Source organism: Phyllobates terribilis, unplaced genomic scaffold, assembly GCF_046119375.1.
Source record: "Phyllobates terribilis strain yellow unplaced genomic scaffold, ASM4611937v1 Scaffold_2__4_contigs__length_985480577, whole genome shotgun sequence".
NCBI classification, from domain to species: domain Eukaryota; kingdom Metazoa; phylum Chordata; class Amphibia; order Anura; family Dendrobatidae; genus Phyllobates; species Phyllobates terribilis.
The window spans coordinates 28,182,454-28,198,029 of NW_027362762.1; the positions used below are offsets into that span (position 1 = coordinate 28,182,454).

The 15,576-nt window shown below is 45.0% G+C and overlaps 1 protein-coding gene across 9 annotated transcripts in view; it reads right to left on the bottom strand.

Annotated features, from left to right (window-relative positions):
- The window catches only part of LOC141190412 (uncharacterized), a 260,923-nt gene that overhangs the window by 139,374 nt on the left and 105,973 nt on the right, over nt 1–15,576 (bottom strand). For all 9 annotated transcript variants that reach the window (XM_073661225.1, XM_073661226.1, XM_073661223.1 and 6 more), the window contains one exon: nt 15,202–15,316. In XM_073661225.1, coding sequence (XP_073517326.1) covers nt 15,202–15,316 — 115 coding nt within the window. The remainder of the gene's footprint in view (nt 1–15,201; nt 15,317–15,576) is intronic.

The window sequence follows — 15,576 nt, forward strand, 5'->3', positions numbered from 1 at the left end:
ATCTTTCACTGTGTTCTTAAATTGTTTTTAAGTGGCCAGCCACCCCCACAGTTTTACCTAAAACAATATTAGTTTTTATGTCTTGTACTTATACCTTTTTAACTATGAATCAATAAATATCTACATTTTAAATATCTGTCCACAGTCAATTTTATTAGCGATTTTAAATCACCTAGACCAGCGCAGATACCTCATCCTTGTTTTTGTTTACCTAGGCAGCCTTTTTGGTTTACTGTAAGTATCAGCTGCAGGTCAAGGTTAATAGTTCACTAGCGCCCCCTATTAGTGCTTTATTTGCATAGATATTATGCAAAAAGACGTTAGGAATATCCTGGCCCAACACCAAAGGAGTTTCCTCCCAACCAGTAGTAATATCTCAGCTATTAAAAAATCGGCCATTGACTCTCTCAGAAACGATAAGAACATTATCATCAAACCAGCGGATAAGGGTGGGACCCCACAACTAATATTAAACTTAAAATTGAACAGACACTTGCGAAACATTTGGCCCTCAACACTATAGACAAAAAAAACTGCAACCTTCCTCACAAATCTTCATCCTGTCACCCCAGTTTTCTACACCCTCCCTAAAATACATAAGTGCCTTACTAACTCGCCTGGATGACCGATTGTAGCCTCTTCAGACTCCATCTCATCCCCTTTGTCAAAACTCCTGTAAAAAAAAGATCCTTAAGCCATTAATCAAAAATACCCGGTCCTTTATGCTGGACAGAGGACACTTTCTACAAACCATCAAAGAGATTACTGACATTCCCCCCAACAGTATTTTAGTCACATTTGACGTAAATAGTTTGTATACTTCTATCAAATATGACATTGGTATCACAGCAGTCCAAAAATTACTATCAGCTGCCAATTTCTCCAACTCAAGATTGCTATGTATCGAACTTCTATCAATAGTGCTACATCACAATGTCTTTCTATTTGGGGATCAATTCTTTCTCCAAATACAAGGCACTGCCATGGACTCCAACGTGGCACCGGCTTATGCCAACGGCTACATGGATGCATTTGAGCAAGAATTCATTTACACCAACAACTCCTTCATCAGACACACCAAATGCTGGTTAAGATACATCGATGATGTGTTTTGTATATGGAATGGGACAACAGACTCCCTATTTCTTTTTCAATTTCCTGAATTCAATTTAGCCTGAACTCCAATTTACACTTAACTTTGATACAACCAAAATCCCTTTTCTAGACACATTGGTAATTAAGGATACTGAGGGTATCTTGTCAAAAACACCCATACAAAGTTTTTTAGGCACTAAACGAACAGGCACATTCCCTTGCCTCAGCTGTGCCGCCTGCTCTAATGTCATAAAATCGAGTGAGGTCATCCATCCACACTCTGGCAGGCGATACCCCATAAAAGGTTTCTACACTTGTAATACCAACTACGCAATTTATGTGGTAAAATGTCCTTGCGGCTTACTCTACGTAGGTGAAACAACTCCGCACATGAAAGATAGGATAGGAAGCCACAAGTCCACCCCCAGGTGCAAGAAAGTGTGGTTCCCATTACCCCACCATTTTGTAGCCGCAAATCACACTGTATTCCAGCTCAGATTTCAAATAAATGAGCAGGTCATTAGGCCCAGACGGGGTGGCAACCACGTTAGACTGCTGAAAGAGGGAATCCTTTTGAATACATACTCTACTGACCCTGTCACTAAAAGGTTTGAATCGGGAGCTGGACTACCTAGCTCATTGACATGGCTACTCGGACGATCTCCACTAGGATTTGTTTGCTTTCAGCCAAGAAGATTGTAATTCTGTACTAACCGTGTTGAGGTATTAACTACGATTTTTTTTATGTACACGTCTTCTTTTGGCAAGTAGTTCAGCATTCATGTTCTTAGTTTTCTTAACTAGATCTCTATCTCCTTTTGTAGACCCATTGATAACCCCACACTCTAGTGGTAAGTATGATTGCCCTCCTTCATTTTTAGTTTATTATTTTCATTTTTTATTTTTATTTTTTAATTTATTCTATTTTTTCTCTAATTTTTTTCATTTCATTTTTTTTTTCATTTTTATTTTATTTTTCATTTTATTTTCTTTATTTATTTTATCACATTTATATTTATTATTCTTTCATTATTTCTCATTTACTTGTATGCTCATTATTGACCTTGGTTCACATGATATTCAAAAATCAGTTCTGGAAGTATTCATTCATCATATTTGACCAATTCAATACTTGTACCTTCAGTACCTTTATCAGTGCCTTTTTTCATAATTTTTTATTATTTTTATATTCATTTTTAGTTTTTGTTATTTCAATCTCCTTTCAAATGACCCCTTATTCCATTAGTATCATCTCCATCTTCCTCATCCCCTACTGTACCAACCCAATCTCCATCCTTTCTGTTCTTTCTCTACCAGTTATCACTAATTTCAGCGCTTCTACTCTCCTAGCGGTGCTTGCGCATGCGCTCTGGAGTCTTCTTCCCAGACCTCGTTCTGACTCACATGGCGCATTCACTTCCGGTGCCATGACACCAGATCTGACGTTCACGTTACATGCTCTCCCTGACATGCGCCAGAGAGACGGCGCTTCAGACCTCGCTTTCACATGTGCCTACTTTCAGTGCCTTGACACCGGAAGACACAGGCGTTTAGCGCATTTATACGCAGACTAACACCAATGACGCCACAGCACCACACCGAGCGCAGAGGCGCCATACAGGACCTCCCTGGACAACAAGCTCCGTGGTCTGTATCTACATCTATACACTCCTCCACCGGAGGGTATCATATAGTAGTATCCATTAATCAGTCTTCTTTCCTCACAGTCCCCTATACCAGTATCACACATGTGACTTCATGAACCTCTTCTTCGCCTGGACAGCCACTAACCTAGGTTGGTCCCTTCTGCTTTTGTCTTTCTTTCCCCCTTCTCAGTCCATAAAACTCTCACTTTACCTACCTACCATGTTAACTATATGACTTGCTGTTACATTTGTCATGCCAGTACACGTAATTTTCTTCCCCTTGGATACTATGTATATTATTCTAGCACTGTATACACTATTTTGTTTATATGAACTACATATATGTATATATTGTATAGCACGTTTATGCTCTGTTTTGTCTCTTTCTCCAGTGACGGTTGATAAAGACCGATTCTTAAGGTCGAAACTTCCCACTGTCGCTTCAAATCATCATTTATTTCCAATTTTTGTGGTGAACTGCTGTGAACATTGAACGCATTTTTGAAAAAGATACCTCTTGAGTGCAGCTGATAACCTACATTATTTGACTGTTTCCGGGGTAGACTGTGACGAGTATAGGGCCAAACATGCAGGGAGGGGGCTCTAGCTCCTGCCCGAACAACCCGGAAATACTGGCAGAGTAACGAGCATCTGGAGCGAGTAAGGAGCAGTGGCCAGCACGCTCGCTCATCACTATTCAGGAGCATTATAATGACACTGCTATCTTTATGGGCATTGTGTGGGGACGTGCTGCAGAAGACCGGAGAAGATGGAAGTCTGCAGAGATGGCTGTGGATGAGAAAAGTCATCATGGAGTCTGGAATCGTTCTTTTCTTCATTTTGTCCAATCAGAGACAACACAGTCTATAAAGGTACCTGGATGTAAAGGTTTTTTTGTGATACTGACTAAAGCTTGTGTTTTAATTGAGGTTAGGATCATGAAAGATGTTGTCCAAGTTTGTGAGGAGTTTGCAGTCATTGTATGTGAATTCTCACCGTGCGCACTGCACGCTGTCAGGACTCTCCGGTGCTGGCGATTTGCATGTATGCAGTCACGTGCTGACTAGACATGCGTGGCCTCACTCAATGAAAATGAATTGAGCGAGGCCGGACACGTCTAGTCGGAATGTGGCCAGAAGTATACATATCACATACTTGTGCTCACATGACCGTCCACTCCTGCCACCGGCAAGGCAGAATCCTAAACGTGTGCAGCACATGCGCTATGAGAATTCAGAAGCACGAGGTCTCTTACTGAACAGTGATTGCAGACTTTCCTCTCAAACCTGGAAGAGCCCTTTAATTATAAAATGAAGCCCTGCAGAGTGCCAATCCTAACAGCGTGTAACATCCTCACTGTCAGGATTCAGCTCTACTTGCTGGTTTCATCAGTCATCAAATGGCCACTTCTCACAAATGTGATTTTCATACGTGACAACGAGCTTCTCTTCCTGCTTCTTTCAGTTTTTCACTGAACATGGAAATAAGTAGGAAGAGCAGCTTGTCAGCACATGACTAAGTGTGCAAATCGCCTATGTTCTTGGGGTGTTTGGGGGGCGCCAAACTGAATTCTTGCCTCGGGTGCTGGAAAACCTAGATACACCTCTGATAGTCGATGTATTGGGTCATGCTCTCTCCCTTTACAAAGTAGTTGACCAGTGGGCTGTTGGGAGACCTCTCTGATTTTCTGCACTGTGCTACCCTGGCAAAGAAGGAGCTGAAGAGTGAGAAGCTGGTGTAGAAGTGTCCTCGGAAGTGGTGACCCTGGTCCGGAAGCACGGGCTCCAATGCCCACACTGTTTTCCTACTCAGTCCCAGGACAGGAAGGCATTAGAGCGTCCATCCATTTGTTGGAAACCCTAAATATGTGAATATAGTCTGTGGTGCTCGTGCTGTTTATACATTTTGATTCCATTTGTTGTTTTGTTACTGGGCAGAGATTGTCAGAAGTCTAACCTTACATTGAAAAGAATTATACAATGTCACAGCTCACCTCCTCCTTTTCCTGTACAATGACTGATAACTAGTGTTGAGCGATACCTTCCGATATCAGGAAATATCGTATCGGATTGGATCGGGCCGATACCCAAAAAGTATCGGATATCGCCGATTCCGATACCGGAAACCAATGCAAGTCAATGGGACACAAATATCGGAATGAAAATAAACCCTTTCTTTCCTTGTAGGTTAATTCTACATGAAGGAAAACAACTAAGAATAATGTAGAATGACATGAAAAGCCGGCAATTCATCAGCGGCATACACCGGTACCCGACAATTTACAACAGAAAGAATAGAGCTTCACACATAGATTAGATAGATAGAAACATGTCAGTCACATATATATGAAGTACAGTGACAGTGTTGCTTACTGTACTTGTCATTTAGTGTAAAGGATTTATTAAAAAAAATATTAGTGTTTTCGTGCACCGTCTCTTTAAAAAAGCCGGCCGGCAATTCAGCAGCGGTACCCGACAATTTATAACAGACAGAATAGAGCTTCACACATAGATTAGATAGATAGAAACATGTCAGTCACATATATATGAAGTACAGTGATAGTGTTGCTTACTGTACTTGTCATTTAGTGTAAAGGATTTATTTAAAAATATAATAGTGTTTTCATGCACCGTCTCTTTAAGAAAGCCGGCCGGCAATTCAGCATCTGTACCCGACAATTTAGAATAGAAAGAATAGAGAATCACACATAGATTAGAAGATAGAAACATGTCAGTCACATATATATGAAGTACAGTGACAGTGTTGATTACTGTACTTGTCATTTAGTGTTAAAATAAAGGATTTATTTAAAAAAAAATTGGCGTGGGGTTCCCCTTAATTTTAGGCTCTAGCGGAGGTTAAGCAGACAGCTGGGGCAAATGTTTGAAGCCTGGGAAGGGGGTAATACCCACGGAGCTTCCCAGGCTACTAATATCAGCCCCCAGCTGAATACCTTCCCTTTACTAGCTATTAAAATGGGGGAACCCCCCCAAAAAAAAATAACGTGGGGTCCCCCCTAATTTAATAGCTAGCACAGGCTAGGCAGACAGCTGGGGGCTGATATTAATAGCCCAGGAAGGGTGCCATGAATATTGGCCCCCTCCCAGGCTAGAAACACCAGCCGTCAGCCGCCCCAGAAATGGCGCATCCATAGGATGCGCCAATTCTGGCACTTAGCCTCGCTCTTCCACGCTGCCCTGGTGCGGTGGCAGGGGGTAATAGGGTTGGGGTTGATGTCAGCTTATAATGCCAGCTGACATCAAGCCCAGGTTAGTAATGGAGAGGCGTCTATAAGACACCCCCATTACTAACCCCATAGTCAAAGTTAAAAGAAAACACAAACACCCAGAATAAAGTCCTTTAATTGAAATAAAGACACAATTCTTTATTGTTCTAAATTAAACCATACTTACCATCACGCCCATTCCAGCTGAAGCCAACGATCTCCTGCAATAAAAGTAAAATAATAAAGCAACCTCATCCTTACCTTTCCATGGTTCCCACGACAGCTTCAGCTCTGCTACATCGAGATGACAGGCTGGACCGCAGCAGAACGCTGCCATCCAGCCTGTCATCCCGCAGACACTGAGAAGCGCAGGCATGCTTGCGCTCCTCAGTGTCTCTCTGTGACGTCATCCAGATGAGCCGAGTTCATGTCCAATGAACTCAGCTCACCTCATGCACGTCACTGACAGCGTGGGAAAATTCTCCTGCACTCAGCGCTTCAGCGTGAGAATTCTCCCACGCTGTCAGTGACATACATGAGGTGAGGTCATGTCCAATGAACTCAGCTCACCTCATGCACGTCACTGACAGCGTGGGAAAATTCTCACGCTGAAGCGCTGAGTGCAGGAGAATTTTCCCACGCTGTCACTGACGTACATGAGGTGAGCTGAGTTCATTGGACATGACCTCGGCTCATCTGGATGCCGTCACAGCCAGACACTGAGGAGTGGAAGTATGCCTGCGCTTCTCAGTGTCTGCGGGATGACAGGATGGATGGCAGCGTTCTGCTGCGGTCCAGCCTGTCATCTCGATGTAGCAGAGCTGAAGCTGTCGTGGGAGCCATGGAAAGGTAAGGATGAGGTTGCTTTATTATTTTACTTTTATTGCAGGAGATCGTTGGCTTCAGCTGGAATGGGCGTGATGGTAAGCATGGTTTAATTTAGAACAATAAAGAATTGTGTGTTTATTTCAATTAAAGGACTTTTTTCTGGGTGTTGTGTTTTTTTTAAATACTTTACTAGAAATTCATGGTGGTCATGTCTAATATTGGCGTGACCCCATGAATTTCGGGCTTAGGGCCAGCTGATAATGCCAAGCTGGCCTTAACCCCTTTATTACCCAGTGAGCCACCGCACCAGGGCCCTGGATGAGTTGGGTACAGCGCCAGAAGATGGCGCTTCTATGAACGCGCCATTTTCTAGGGCGGCTGCGGACTGCAATTTGCAGCGGGGGTGGTCCAGAAAGCTTGGGTCTCCCTGCGCTGCAGATTCCAGCCCCCAGCTGCCTAGTTGTATCTGGCTGGGCACAAAAATAGGGCGAAGCCCCACGCATTTTTTTTTAAAATTATTTCATGAAATTCATGGAATAATTAAGAAAAAAAGGGCTTCCCTATATTGTTGTGTCCAACCAGGTACAAATAGGCAGCTGGTGGTTGCGGGCAGCCCGTTCCTGCCTGCTGTACCTGGCTGGACACAAATATAGTGCGAAGCCCCACGTCAATTTTTTTTTAATTATTTCATGAAATAATTTTTTTTAAAAAGGGCTTCCCTATATTGTTGTGTCCGGCCAGGTACAAATAGGCAGCTGGTGGTTGGGCGCAGCCTGTTCCTGCCTGCTGTACCTGGCTGGACACAAATATAGGGCGAAGCCCCACGTCAATTTTTTTTAAAATAAATCCTTTATTTTAACACTAAATGACATTTGAGGAGTTAATAAAGATGCAGTCCCTAAATTATTATTTATTTTTTAATTAATTTTTCCCAAAACTTTTGACGTGGGCTTCGCCATATTTTTGTATGCCAGCCAGGTACAGCATCCAGCTTCTATGAACGCGCCATTTTCCGGGGTGGCTGCGGACTGCAATTTTCAGCGGGGGGGGGGGGCAGAAAGCTTGGGCCTCCCTGCGCTGCAGATTCCATCCCCCAGCTGCCTAGTTGTACCTGGCTGGACACAAAAATAGGGAGAAGCTTCACATATTTTTTTTTTTAATTATTTCATGAAATTCATGAAATAATTAAGAAAAAAAGGGCTTCCCTATATTGTTGTGTCCAACCAGGTACAAATAGGCAGCTGGTGGTTGGGGGCAGCCCGTTCCTGCCTGCTGTACCTGGCTGGACACAAATATAGTGCGAAGCCCCACGTCAATTTTTTTTAAATCATTTCAGGAAATTCATGAAATAATTAAAAAAAATTGATGTGGGGCTTCGCCCTATATTTGTGTCCAGTCAGGTACAGCAGGCAGGAACGGGCTGCCCCCAACCACCAGCTGCCTATTTGTACCTAGCCGGACACAACAATATAGGGAAGCCCTTTTTTTCTTAATTATTCCATGAATTTCATGAATTTAAAAAAAAAAAACGTGGAGCTTCGCCCTATTTTTGTGTCCAGCCAGGTACAACTAGGCAGCTGGGGGCTGGAATCTGCAGCGCAGGGAGGCCCAAGCTTTCTGGGCCCCACCCGCTGCAAATTGCAGTCCGCAGCCGCCCCGGAAAATGGTGCGTTCATAGAAGCGCCATCTTCTGGCGCTGTACCCAACTCATCCATGGCCCTGGTGCGGTGGCTCACTGGGTAATAAAGGGGTTAAGGCCAGCTTGGCATTATCAGCTGGCCCTAAGCCCGAAATTCATGGGGTCACGCCAATATTAGACATGACCACCATGAATTTCTAGTAAAGTATTTAAAAAAAACACAAGCACCCAGAAAAAAGTCCTTTAATTGAAATAAACACACAATTCTTTATTGTTCTAAATTAAACCATACTTACCATCACGCCCATTCCAGCTGAAGCCAACGATCTCCTGCAATAAAAGAAAAATAATAAAGCAACCTCATCCTTACCTTTCCATGGCTCCCACGACGGCTCCAGCTCTGCTACATCGAGATGACAGGCTGGACCGCAGCAGAACGCTGCCATCCAGCCTGTCATCCCGCAGACACTGAGAAGCGCAGGCATACTTCCACTCCTCAGTGTCTGGCTGTGACGGCATCCAGATGAGCCGACAATGAACTCGGCTCACCTCATGTACGTCACTGACAGCGTGGGAGAATTCTCCTGCACTCAGCGCTTCAGCGTGAGAATTTTCCCACGCTGTCAGTGGCGTGCATGAGGTGAGGTCATGTCCAATGAACTCGGCGCACCTCATGCACGTCACTGACAGCGTGGGAAAATTCTCACGCTGAAGCGCTGAGTGCAGGAGAATTTTCCCACGCTGTCAGTGACGTGCATGAGGTGAGCTGAGTTCATTGGACATGACCTCGGCTCATCTGGATGCCGTCACAGCGAGACACTGAGGAGCGCAAGCATGCCTGCGCTTCTCAGTGTCTGCGGGATGACAGGCTGGATGGCAGCGTTCTGCTGCGGTCCAGCCTGTCATCTCGATGTAGCAGAGCTGAAGCTGTCCTGGGAACCATGGAAAGGTAAGGATGAGGTTGCTTTATTATTTTACTTTTATTGCAGGAGATCGTTGGCTTCAGCTGGAATGGGCGTGACTGTAAGTATGGTTTAATTTAGAACAATAAAGAATTGTGTCTTTATTTCAATTAAAGGACTTTTTTCTGGGTGTTTGTGTTTTTTTTAAATACTTTACTAGAAATTCATGGTGGTCATGTCTAATATTGGCGTGACCCCATGAATTTCGGGCTTAGGGCCAGCTGATAATGCCAAGCTGGCCTTAACCCCTCTATTACCCAGTGAGCCACCGCACCAGGGCCCTGGATGAGTTGGGTACAGCGCCAGAAGATGGCGCTTCTATGAACGCGCCATTTTCCGGGGCGGCTGCGGACTGCAATTTGCAGCGGGTGGGGCCCAGAAAGCTTGGGCCTCCCTGCGCTGCGGATTCCAGCCCCCAGCTGCCTTGTTGTACCTGGCTGGACACAAAAATAGGGCGAAGCCCCACGTATTTTTTTTTTTAATTATTTCATGAAATTCATGGAATAATTAAGAAAAAAAGGGCTTCCCTATATTGTTGTGTCCGGCTAGGCACAAATAGGCAGCTGGTGGTTGGGGGCAGCCCGTTCCTGCCTGCTGTACCTGACTGGACACAAATATAGGGCGAAGCCCCACATAATTTTTTTTTAATTATTTCATGAATTTCCTGAAATAATTAAAAAAAAATTGACGTGGGGCTTTGCACTATATTTGGGTCCAGCCAGGTACAGCAGGCAGGAACGGGCTGCCCCCAACCACCAGCTGCCTATTTGTACCTGGTTGGACACAACAATATAGGGAAGCCCTTTTTTTCTTAATTATTCCATGAATTTCATGAAATAATTAAAAAAAAAAAAACGTGGAGCTTCTCCCTATTTTTGTGTCCAGCCAGGTACAACTAGGCAGCTGGGGGATGGAATCTGCAGCGCAGGGAGGCCCAAGCTTTCTGCCCCCCGCTGAAAATTGCAGTCCGCAGCCGCCCCGGAAAATGGCGCGTTCATAGAAGCTGGATGCTGTACCTGGCTGGCATACAAAAATATGGCGAAGCCCACGTCAAAAGTTTTGGGAAAAATTAATTAAAAAATAAATAATAATTTAGGGACTGCATCTTTATTAACTCCTCAAATGTCATTTAGTGTTAAAATAATGGATTTATTTTAAAAAAAAAATGGCGTGGGATCCCCCATAATTTTAGTCTCTAGCGGAGGTTAAGCAGACGGCTGGGGCAGATGTTTGAAGCCTGGGAAGGGGGTAAAACCCACGGAGCTTCCCAGGCTACTAATATCAGCCCCCAGCTGAATACCTAGCCTTTACTAGCTATTAAAATGGGGGACCCCCCCCAAAAAAATGACGTGGGGTCCCCCCTATTTTAATAGCTAGCAAAGGCTAGGCAGACAGCTGGGGGCTGATATTAATAGCCCAGGAAGGGTGCCATGAATATTGGCCCCCTCCCAGGCTAGAAACACCAGTCGTCAGCCGCCCCAGAAATGGCGCATCCATAGGATGCGCCAACTCTGGCACTTAGCCTCGCTCTTCCACGCTGCCCTGGTGCGGTGGCAGGGGGTAATAGTGGTGGGGTTCATGTCAGCGCCAGCTGCCATGAAGCCCAGGTTAGTAATGATGGGCGTCTATAAGACACCCCCATTACTAACCTACAAAGTGTTAAAAAGAAAAAACACACTACACCCAGAAAAAAATAATTTATTTGAAATAAAACACACAATTTTATTTAATTCTTAGTTTACTAAAAATAATAGTTACCTGTCCACGTTCCTGCGCTGATCTCCCATGCACAGCTGTCACATCTGGAGATGGTGACAGCTGTGCATGGCTGCTGTAAGCTCACGCTGCCGGGAACACGTCCGCTCCCGGCAGCGGGAGCCACTGACTGAGGTCACCGGAGTGCATTCAGGCAGCGCAGCTCCGGAGACCTCCTTTACGGCACTGCTGTACCGTGGGAATTTCTCACGATACAGCAGGGCCGTAAAGGAGCTAACCGGAGCAGCGCTGCCTGAACTCCGGTGAACCCTTACGGCCCCGTCATTCTAGCGGCGGCAGCGGTTCAGAGCGGTCACATTCTATGTGGCTGCTCTGAACTGGAGATCTTCGTGGGACACTCGTGGACTGCTACGGAGGGGTAAGGATAAGGTTGTGGTTTATTATTTTATATTTTATTACAGGAGATCGATGGCTTCGGGGAATTAGGTGTCTTGGTGAGTATAGGTGTAGTTTTTTATTTTTTACTTTATTTTAGGTGGCGATCGGCGGGGACAGGTAATGTATGAACTAATTTCTTTTAGGTAACCACTGGCCACCAATGACATGTATTTAACATTTATTGGGGACACAGTAGGGCAATTTAAATAGCAGGATCAGGCTGATGGGAACTACTGCTCCCATCGAGCTGATCCTGCTGGCAGGAGTGGACGGGGGACAGACATAGGCCGATGGGAGTAATAGTGTCACATCGGCCTATGTCTGCCTGCACGCACACACCCGCACACACACCGCACACACCCGCACACATCGCACAGACACCGCACACATCGCACAGACACCGCGCACACCCGCACAAACATCGCGCACACACCCCGCACACACACTAATCATGACGGTCTGATCGTCTGGGAGGTGAGGCTGACCTGTGCGGCCGTGGGAAAGTTCATGTGAGTTCATGCAGTCAAGCATGAACTCACATGAACCCTCTGAGGGCACCGCGGCTAATTCAAATGAACAGCTGATCGGCATCAGCTGATACCTCAGCTGTTCATTTGAAATAACCGGCGGGAAAGCGCAGCACAGAACGGGAAAGCCGGCGGTGAAGTCTTTTCACTGCCGGCTTCCCCGCCCGGGTCCTTCGCTCCCCGCTCCTTGGAGCTGCGCTCCCCGCCCGGTCCTAACTTACGATCGGGATGGGAGGTGGCGAGGGGAGCGGAGGATCGGGGTCGGAGGCTGCGGGGAAGCAGTATGGGGCTGTGTGATTGTTTAAAAGCCGGCGGCTTTTTACCGCGCGCCGGCTTTTAAACAATCAGGAGAATTCTCCCCCGCTGGGATGGCATTCTGATGACAGGCTGGATCGCGCTGCCATCCAACTTGTCATCCTTCACAGACACTGCAGAGCGCAGGCATTATGGGAACTTCCGATTCCGGTATCCGATATTGTAAAAGTATCGGAATTAAGTATCGGAATTCCGATACCGCGAATATCGGCCGATACCCGATATTACAGTATCGGAATGCTCAACACTACTGATAACACCTCTATAAACAGCTGATAACACAAGATCCACCATTACAATAGGCAATGTCACAGCTCACCTCCCCCTCCTGTAGAATGACTGATAACACCTCTATAAACAGCTGATAACACAAGATTCACCATTACAATAGGAAATGTCACAGCTCACCTCCCCCTCCTGTAGAATGACTGATAACACCCCTATATACAGTAGATAATACCTATTGTGAATGGTGGATCCTGAGTTATCACATATCACATATCATCGCTCTCTGCACAATGACCTTTGCACACACTCAGATGCAGTATTCCAGCTAATGTGCATATTGTACAATGGCTTCAGTGTGCATAACTATTCACCCCCTAAAGTCAGTACTTTGTGGAGCCTCCTTTTGCAGCAATTACAGCTGCAGTCGCTTCAGATAAGTCTCTCTGAGCTTTCCACATCTTGTCACAGATTTTTTCCCATTTCTCGAGGCAAAAGTGCTCCTTCAAGTTAGATAGTTTCCTCTGGTGAACAGCAATCTTCACGTCTGACCACAGATTTTCCATTGGATTAAGGTCTGGGCTGTGACCTGGCCGCTCCAGAACATTTCCCCTTACACCACTCGAGTGTGTCTTTAGCAGTAATGCTTTGGGTCCCAGTCTCAAATCACTGACAAACTAAAACAGGTTTTACTCGAGAATATCCCTGTATTTTGCATCATCCATCATCCCCTCAACTCGGACCATTTTCCCTGTCCCTACTGTTGAAAAAGCTGCCACCATGTTTCACTGTGGAGATGTTCTTCTTGGGGTGAGGAGTGTGTTAGTTTGGCGCCAGACAGACATAGTGTTTACCATCATGGCCCAAAAGTTAAATTTTAGTCTCATCTGTCCACAGCCCCTTCCTCCATACATTTGGGGAGTCTCCCACATGTCTTTTGGCTAATTCAAAACAAGTCTTACAATTTTTGAGTACAAGTAAAGTCTTTTTTCTGCCCACTCTTCCGTAAAGGCCACTTCTATGGAGTGTACGGCTTATTGTGGTCGTATGGACAGATACTCCAGTCTCTGCTTGGGAATTCTGCAGCTCCTTCAGGGTTACCTTTGGTCTCTGGTTTGGCAGGTTTGTTGTGGTACCATGTTATTTCCATTTGATGATAATGGATTTGAGGGTGTCCGGGGGATCATCAGAGATTGGGAGATTTTTTTCATGGTGTTGTTTGGAGATCTCCTTGGCCTTCATGGTGTTGTTTGGAGATCTCCTTGGCCTTCATGGTGTTGTTTGGAGATCTCCTTGGTCTTCATGGTGTTGTTTGGAGATCTCCTTGGTCTTCATGGTGTTGTTTGGAGATCTCCTTGGCCTTCATGGTGTTGTTTGGAGATCTCCTTGGTCTTCATGGTGTTGTTTGGAGATCTCCTTGGCCTTCATGGTGTTGTTTGGAGAGCTCCTTGGTCTTCATGGTGTTGTTTGGCGATCTCCTTGGCCTTCATGGTGTTTGGTTAGTGGTGCCTCTTGTTTAATGGTGTTGCAGCCTCTATGGCCTTTCAGAAAAGGTGAAATGTATATACTGACAGACACATGACACTTAGATTGCACACAGGGGGATGTTCTGTCACTAAGCATGGGACTTATGTATTCACCCCTTTTGCTATGAAGCCCCTACAAATTTCTGGTGCAAGCAATTAACTTCATATGCACATGAAAATTTTAGTTGTATCATCCCATATATTTAACTTTAGCCTATATTTTTCTCACTTCACTTAGTGAAGACTATTAGACTATTTAGTGCTGATGCATCACACACAAATTACATTACAAAAATAATTACACACAGGTTGTAATGTAACAAAACAGGGAAAAAGCCGAGGGGAGAGGAAGGGTTATTACTTCTGCAAGCTTCGGTACATCAGTTGCATTTGTCAGTGTGAAAATAACAAAAATTCTCATTTCTTCTTTAAATACAGATTGTGACTAGTGTTGAGCGAGTATGTTCTGTTCTGAGTATGCTCGGGCCGAGCTCAGAGTATTTACAGCTGCTCGGAGATATGGTTAAATCGCTCCCGTGTGCATGATTTGCAACTGTTTGACAGCTTTATTACATGTGAGGAATGTGTAAGAAATAGACATTCCTCCCATGTAATAAAGCTGTCAAACAGTTGCAAATCATGCACACGGGAGCGATTTAACCATATCTCCGAGCAGCTGTAAATACTCGGAGCTCGGCCCGAGCATACTCGGTGAAAGGGTTAAAAGAACATACTCGCTCAACACTAATTGTGACATGAAAATGAATGAAAAAAATCATAATCAAATGTAAAAAACTAATAACAAAAACCTGATTAAACAACATGATTTTGTCATAAAATCCTTTTTAGTGATTCCAGCAGCCGTGTGCAGACAAGGCCCCGGCTCTCAGGCGCGTTCAGGCTGCAGCCGATCATATTACATTATAATATATATAAAAACGCTGATTCACACGAGGCTTTTATACTGGAAGCAAAAAAAGAACCCGATGTACCAAGAAGACGAAACGAGGAGCCAACATGACGTCATAGAACGAGAGGACGGCTCCACCGCTCCTTACCTCTAACAGGTCGGAGGCCCTCCATCATGTCCTGGTACAGAGCCTGGTGTCCTTCTACATAATCCCACTCCTCCACCGAGAGAAAGACAGCGATGTCCTGACACCGGAGAGGAACCTGACAACCAACGAGAACGACATCACCCAGAATCCTCAAGTGTATAATCTCCCAGCAGTCTCCTCTCAGATCATCACCCAGAATCCTCAAGTGTATAATCTCCCAGCAGTCTCCTCTCAGATCATCACCCAGAATCCTCAAGTGTATACTGTATAATCTCCCAATAGTCTCCTCTCATCACCCAGAATCCTCCAGTGTATACTGTATAATATCCCAGCAGTCTCCTCTCCGCTCATCACCCAGAATCCTCCAGTGTATAC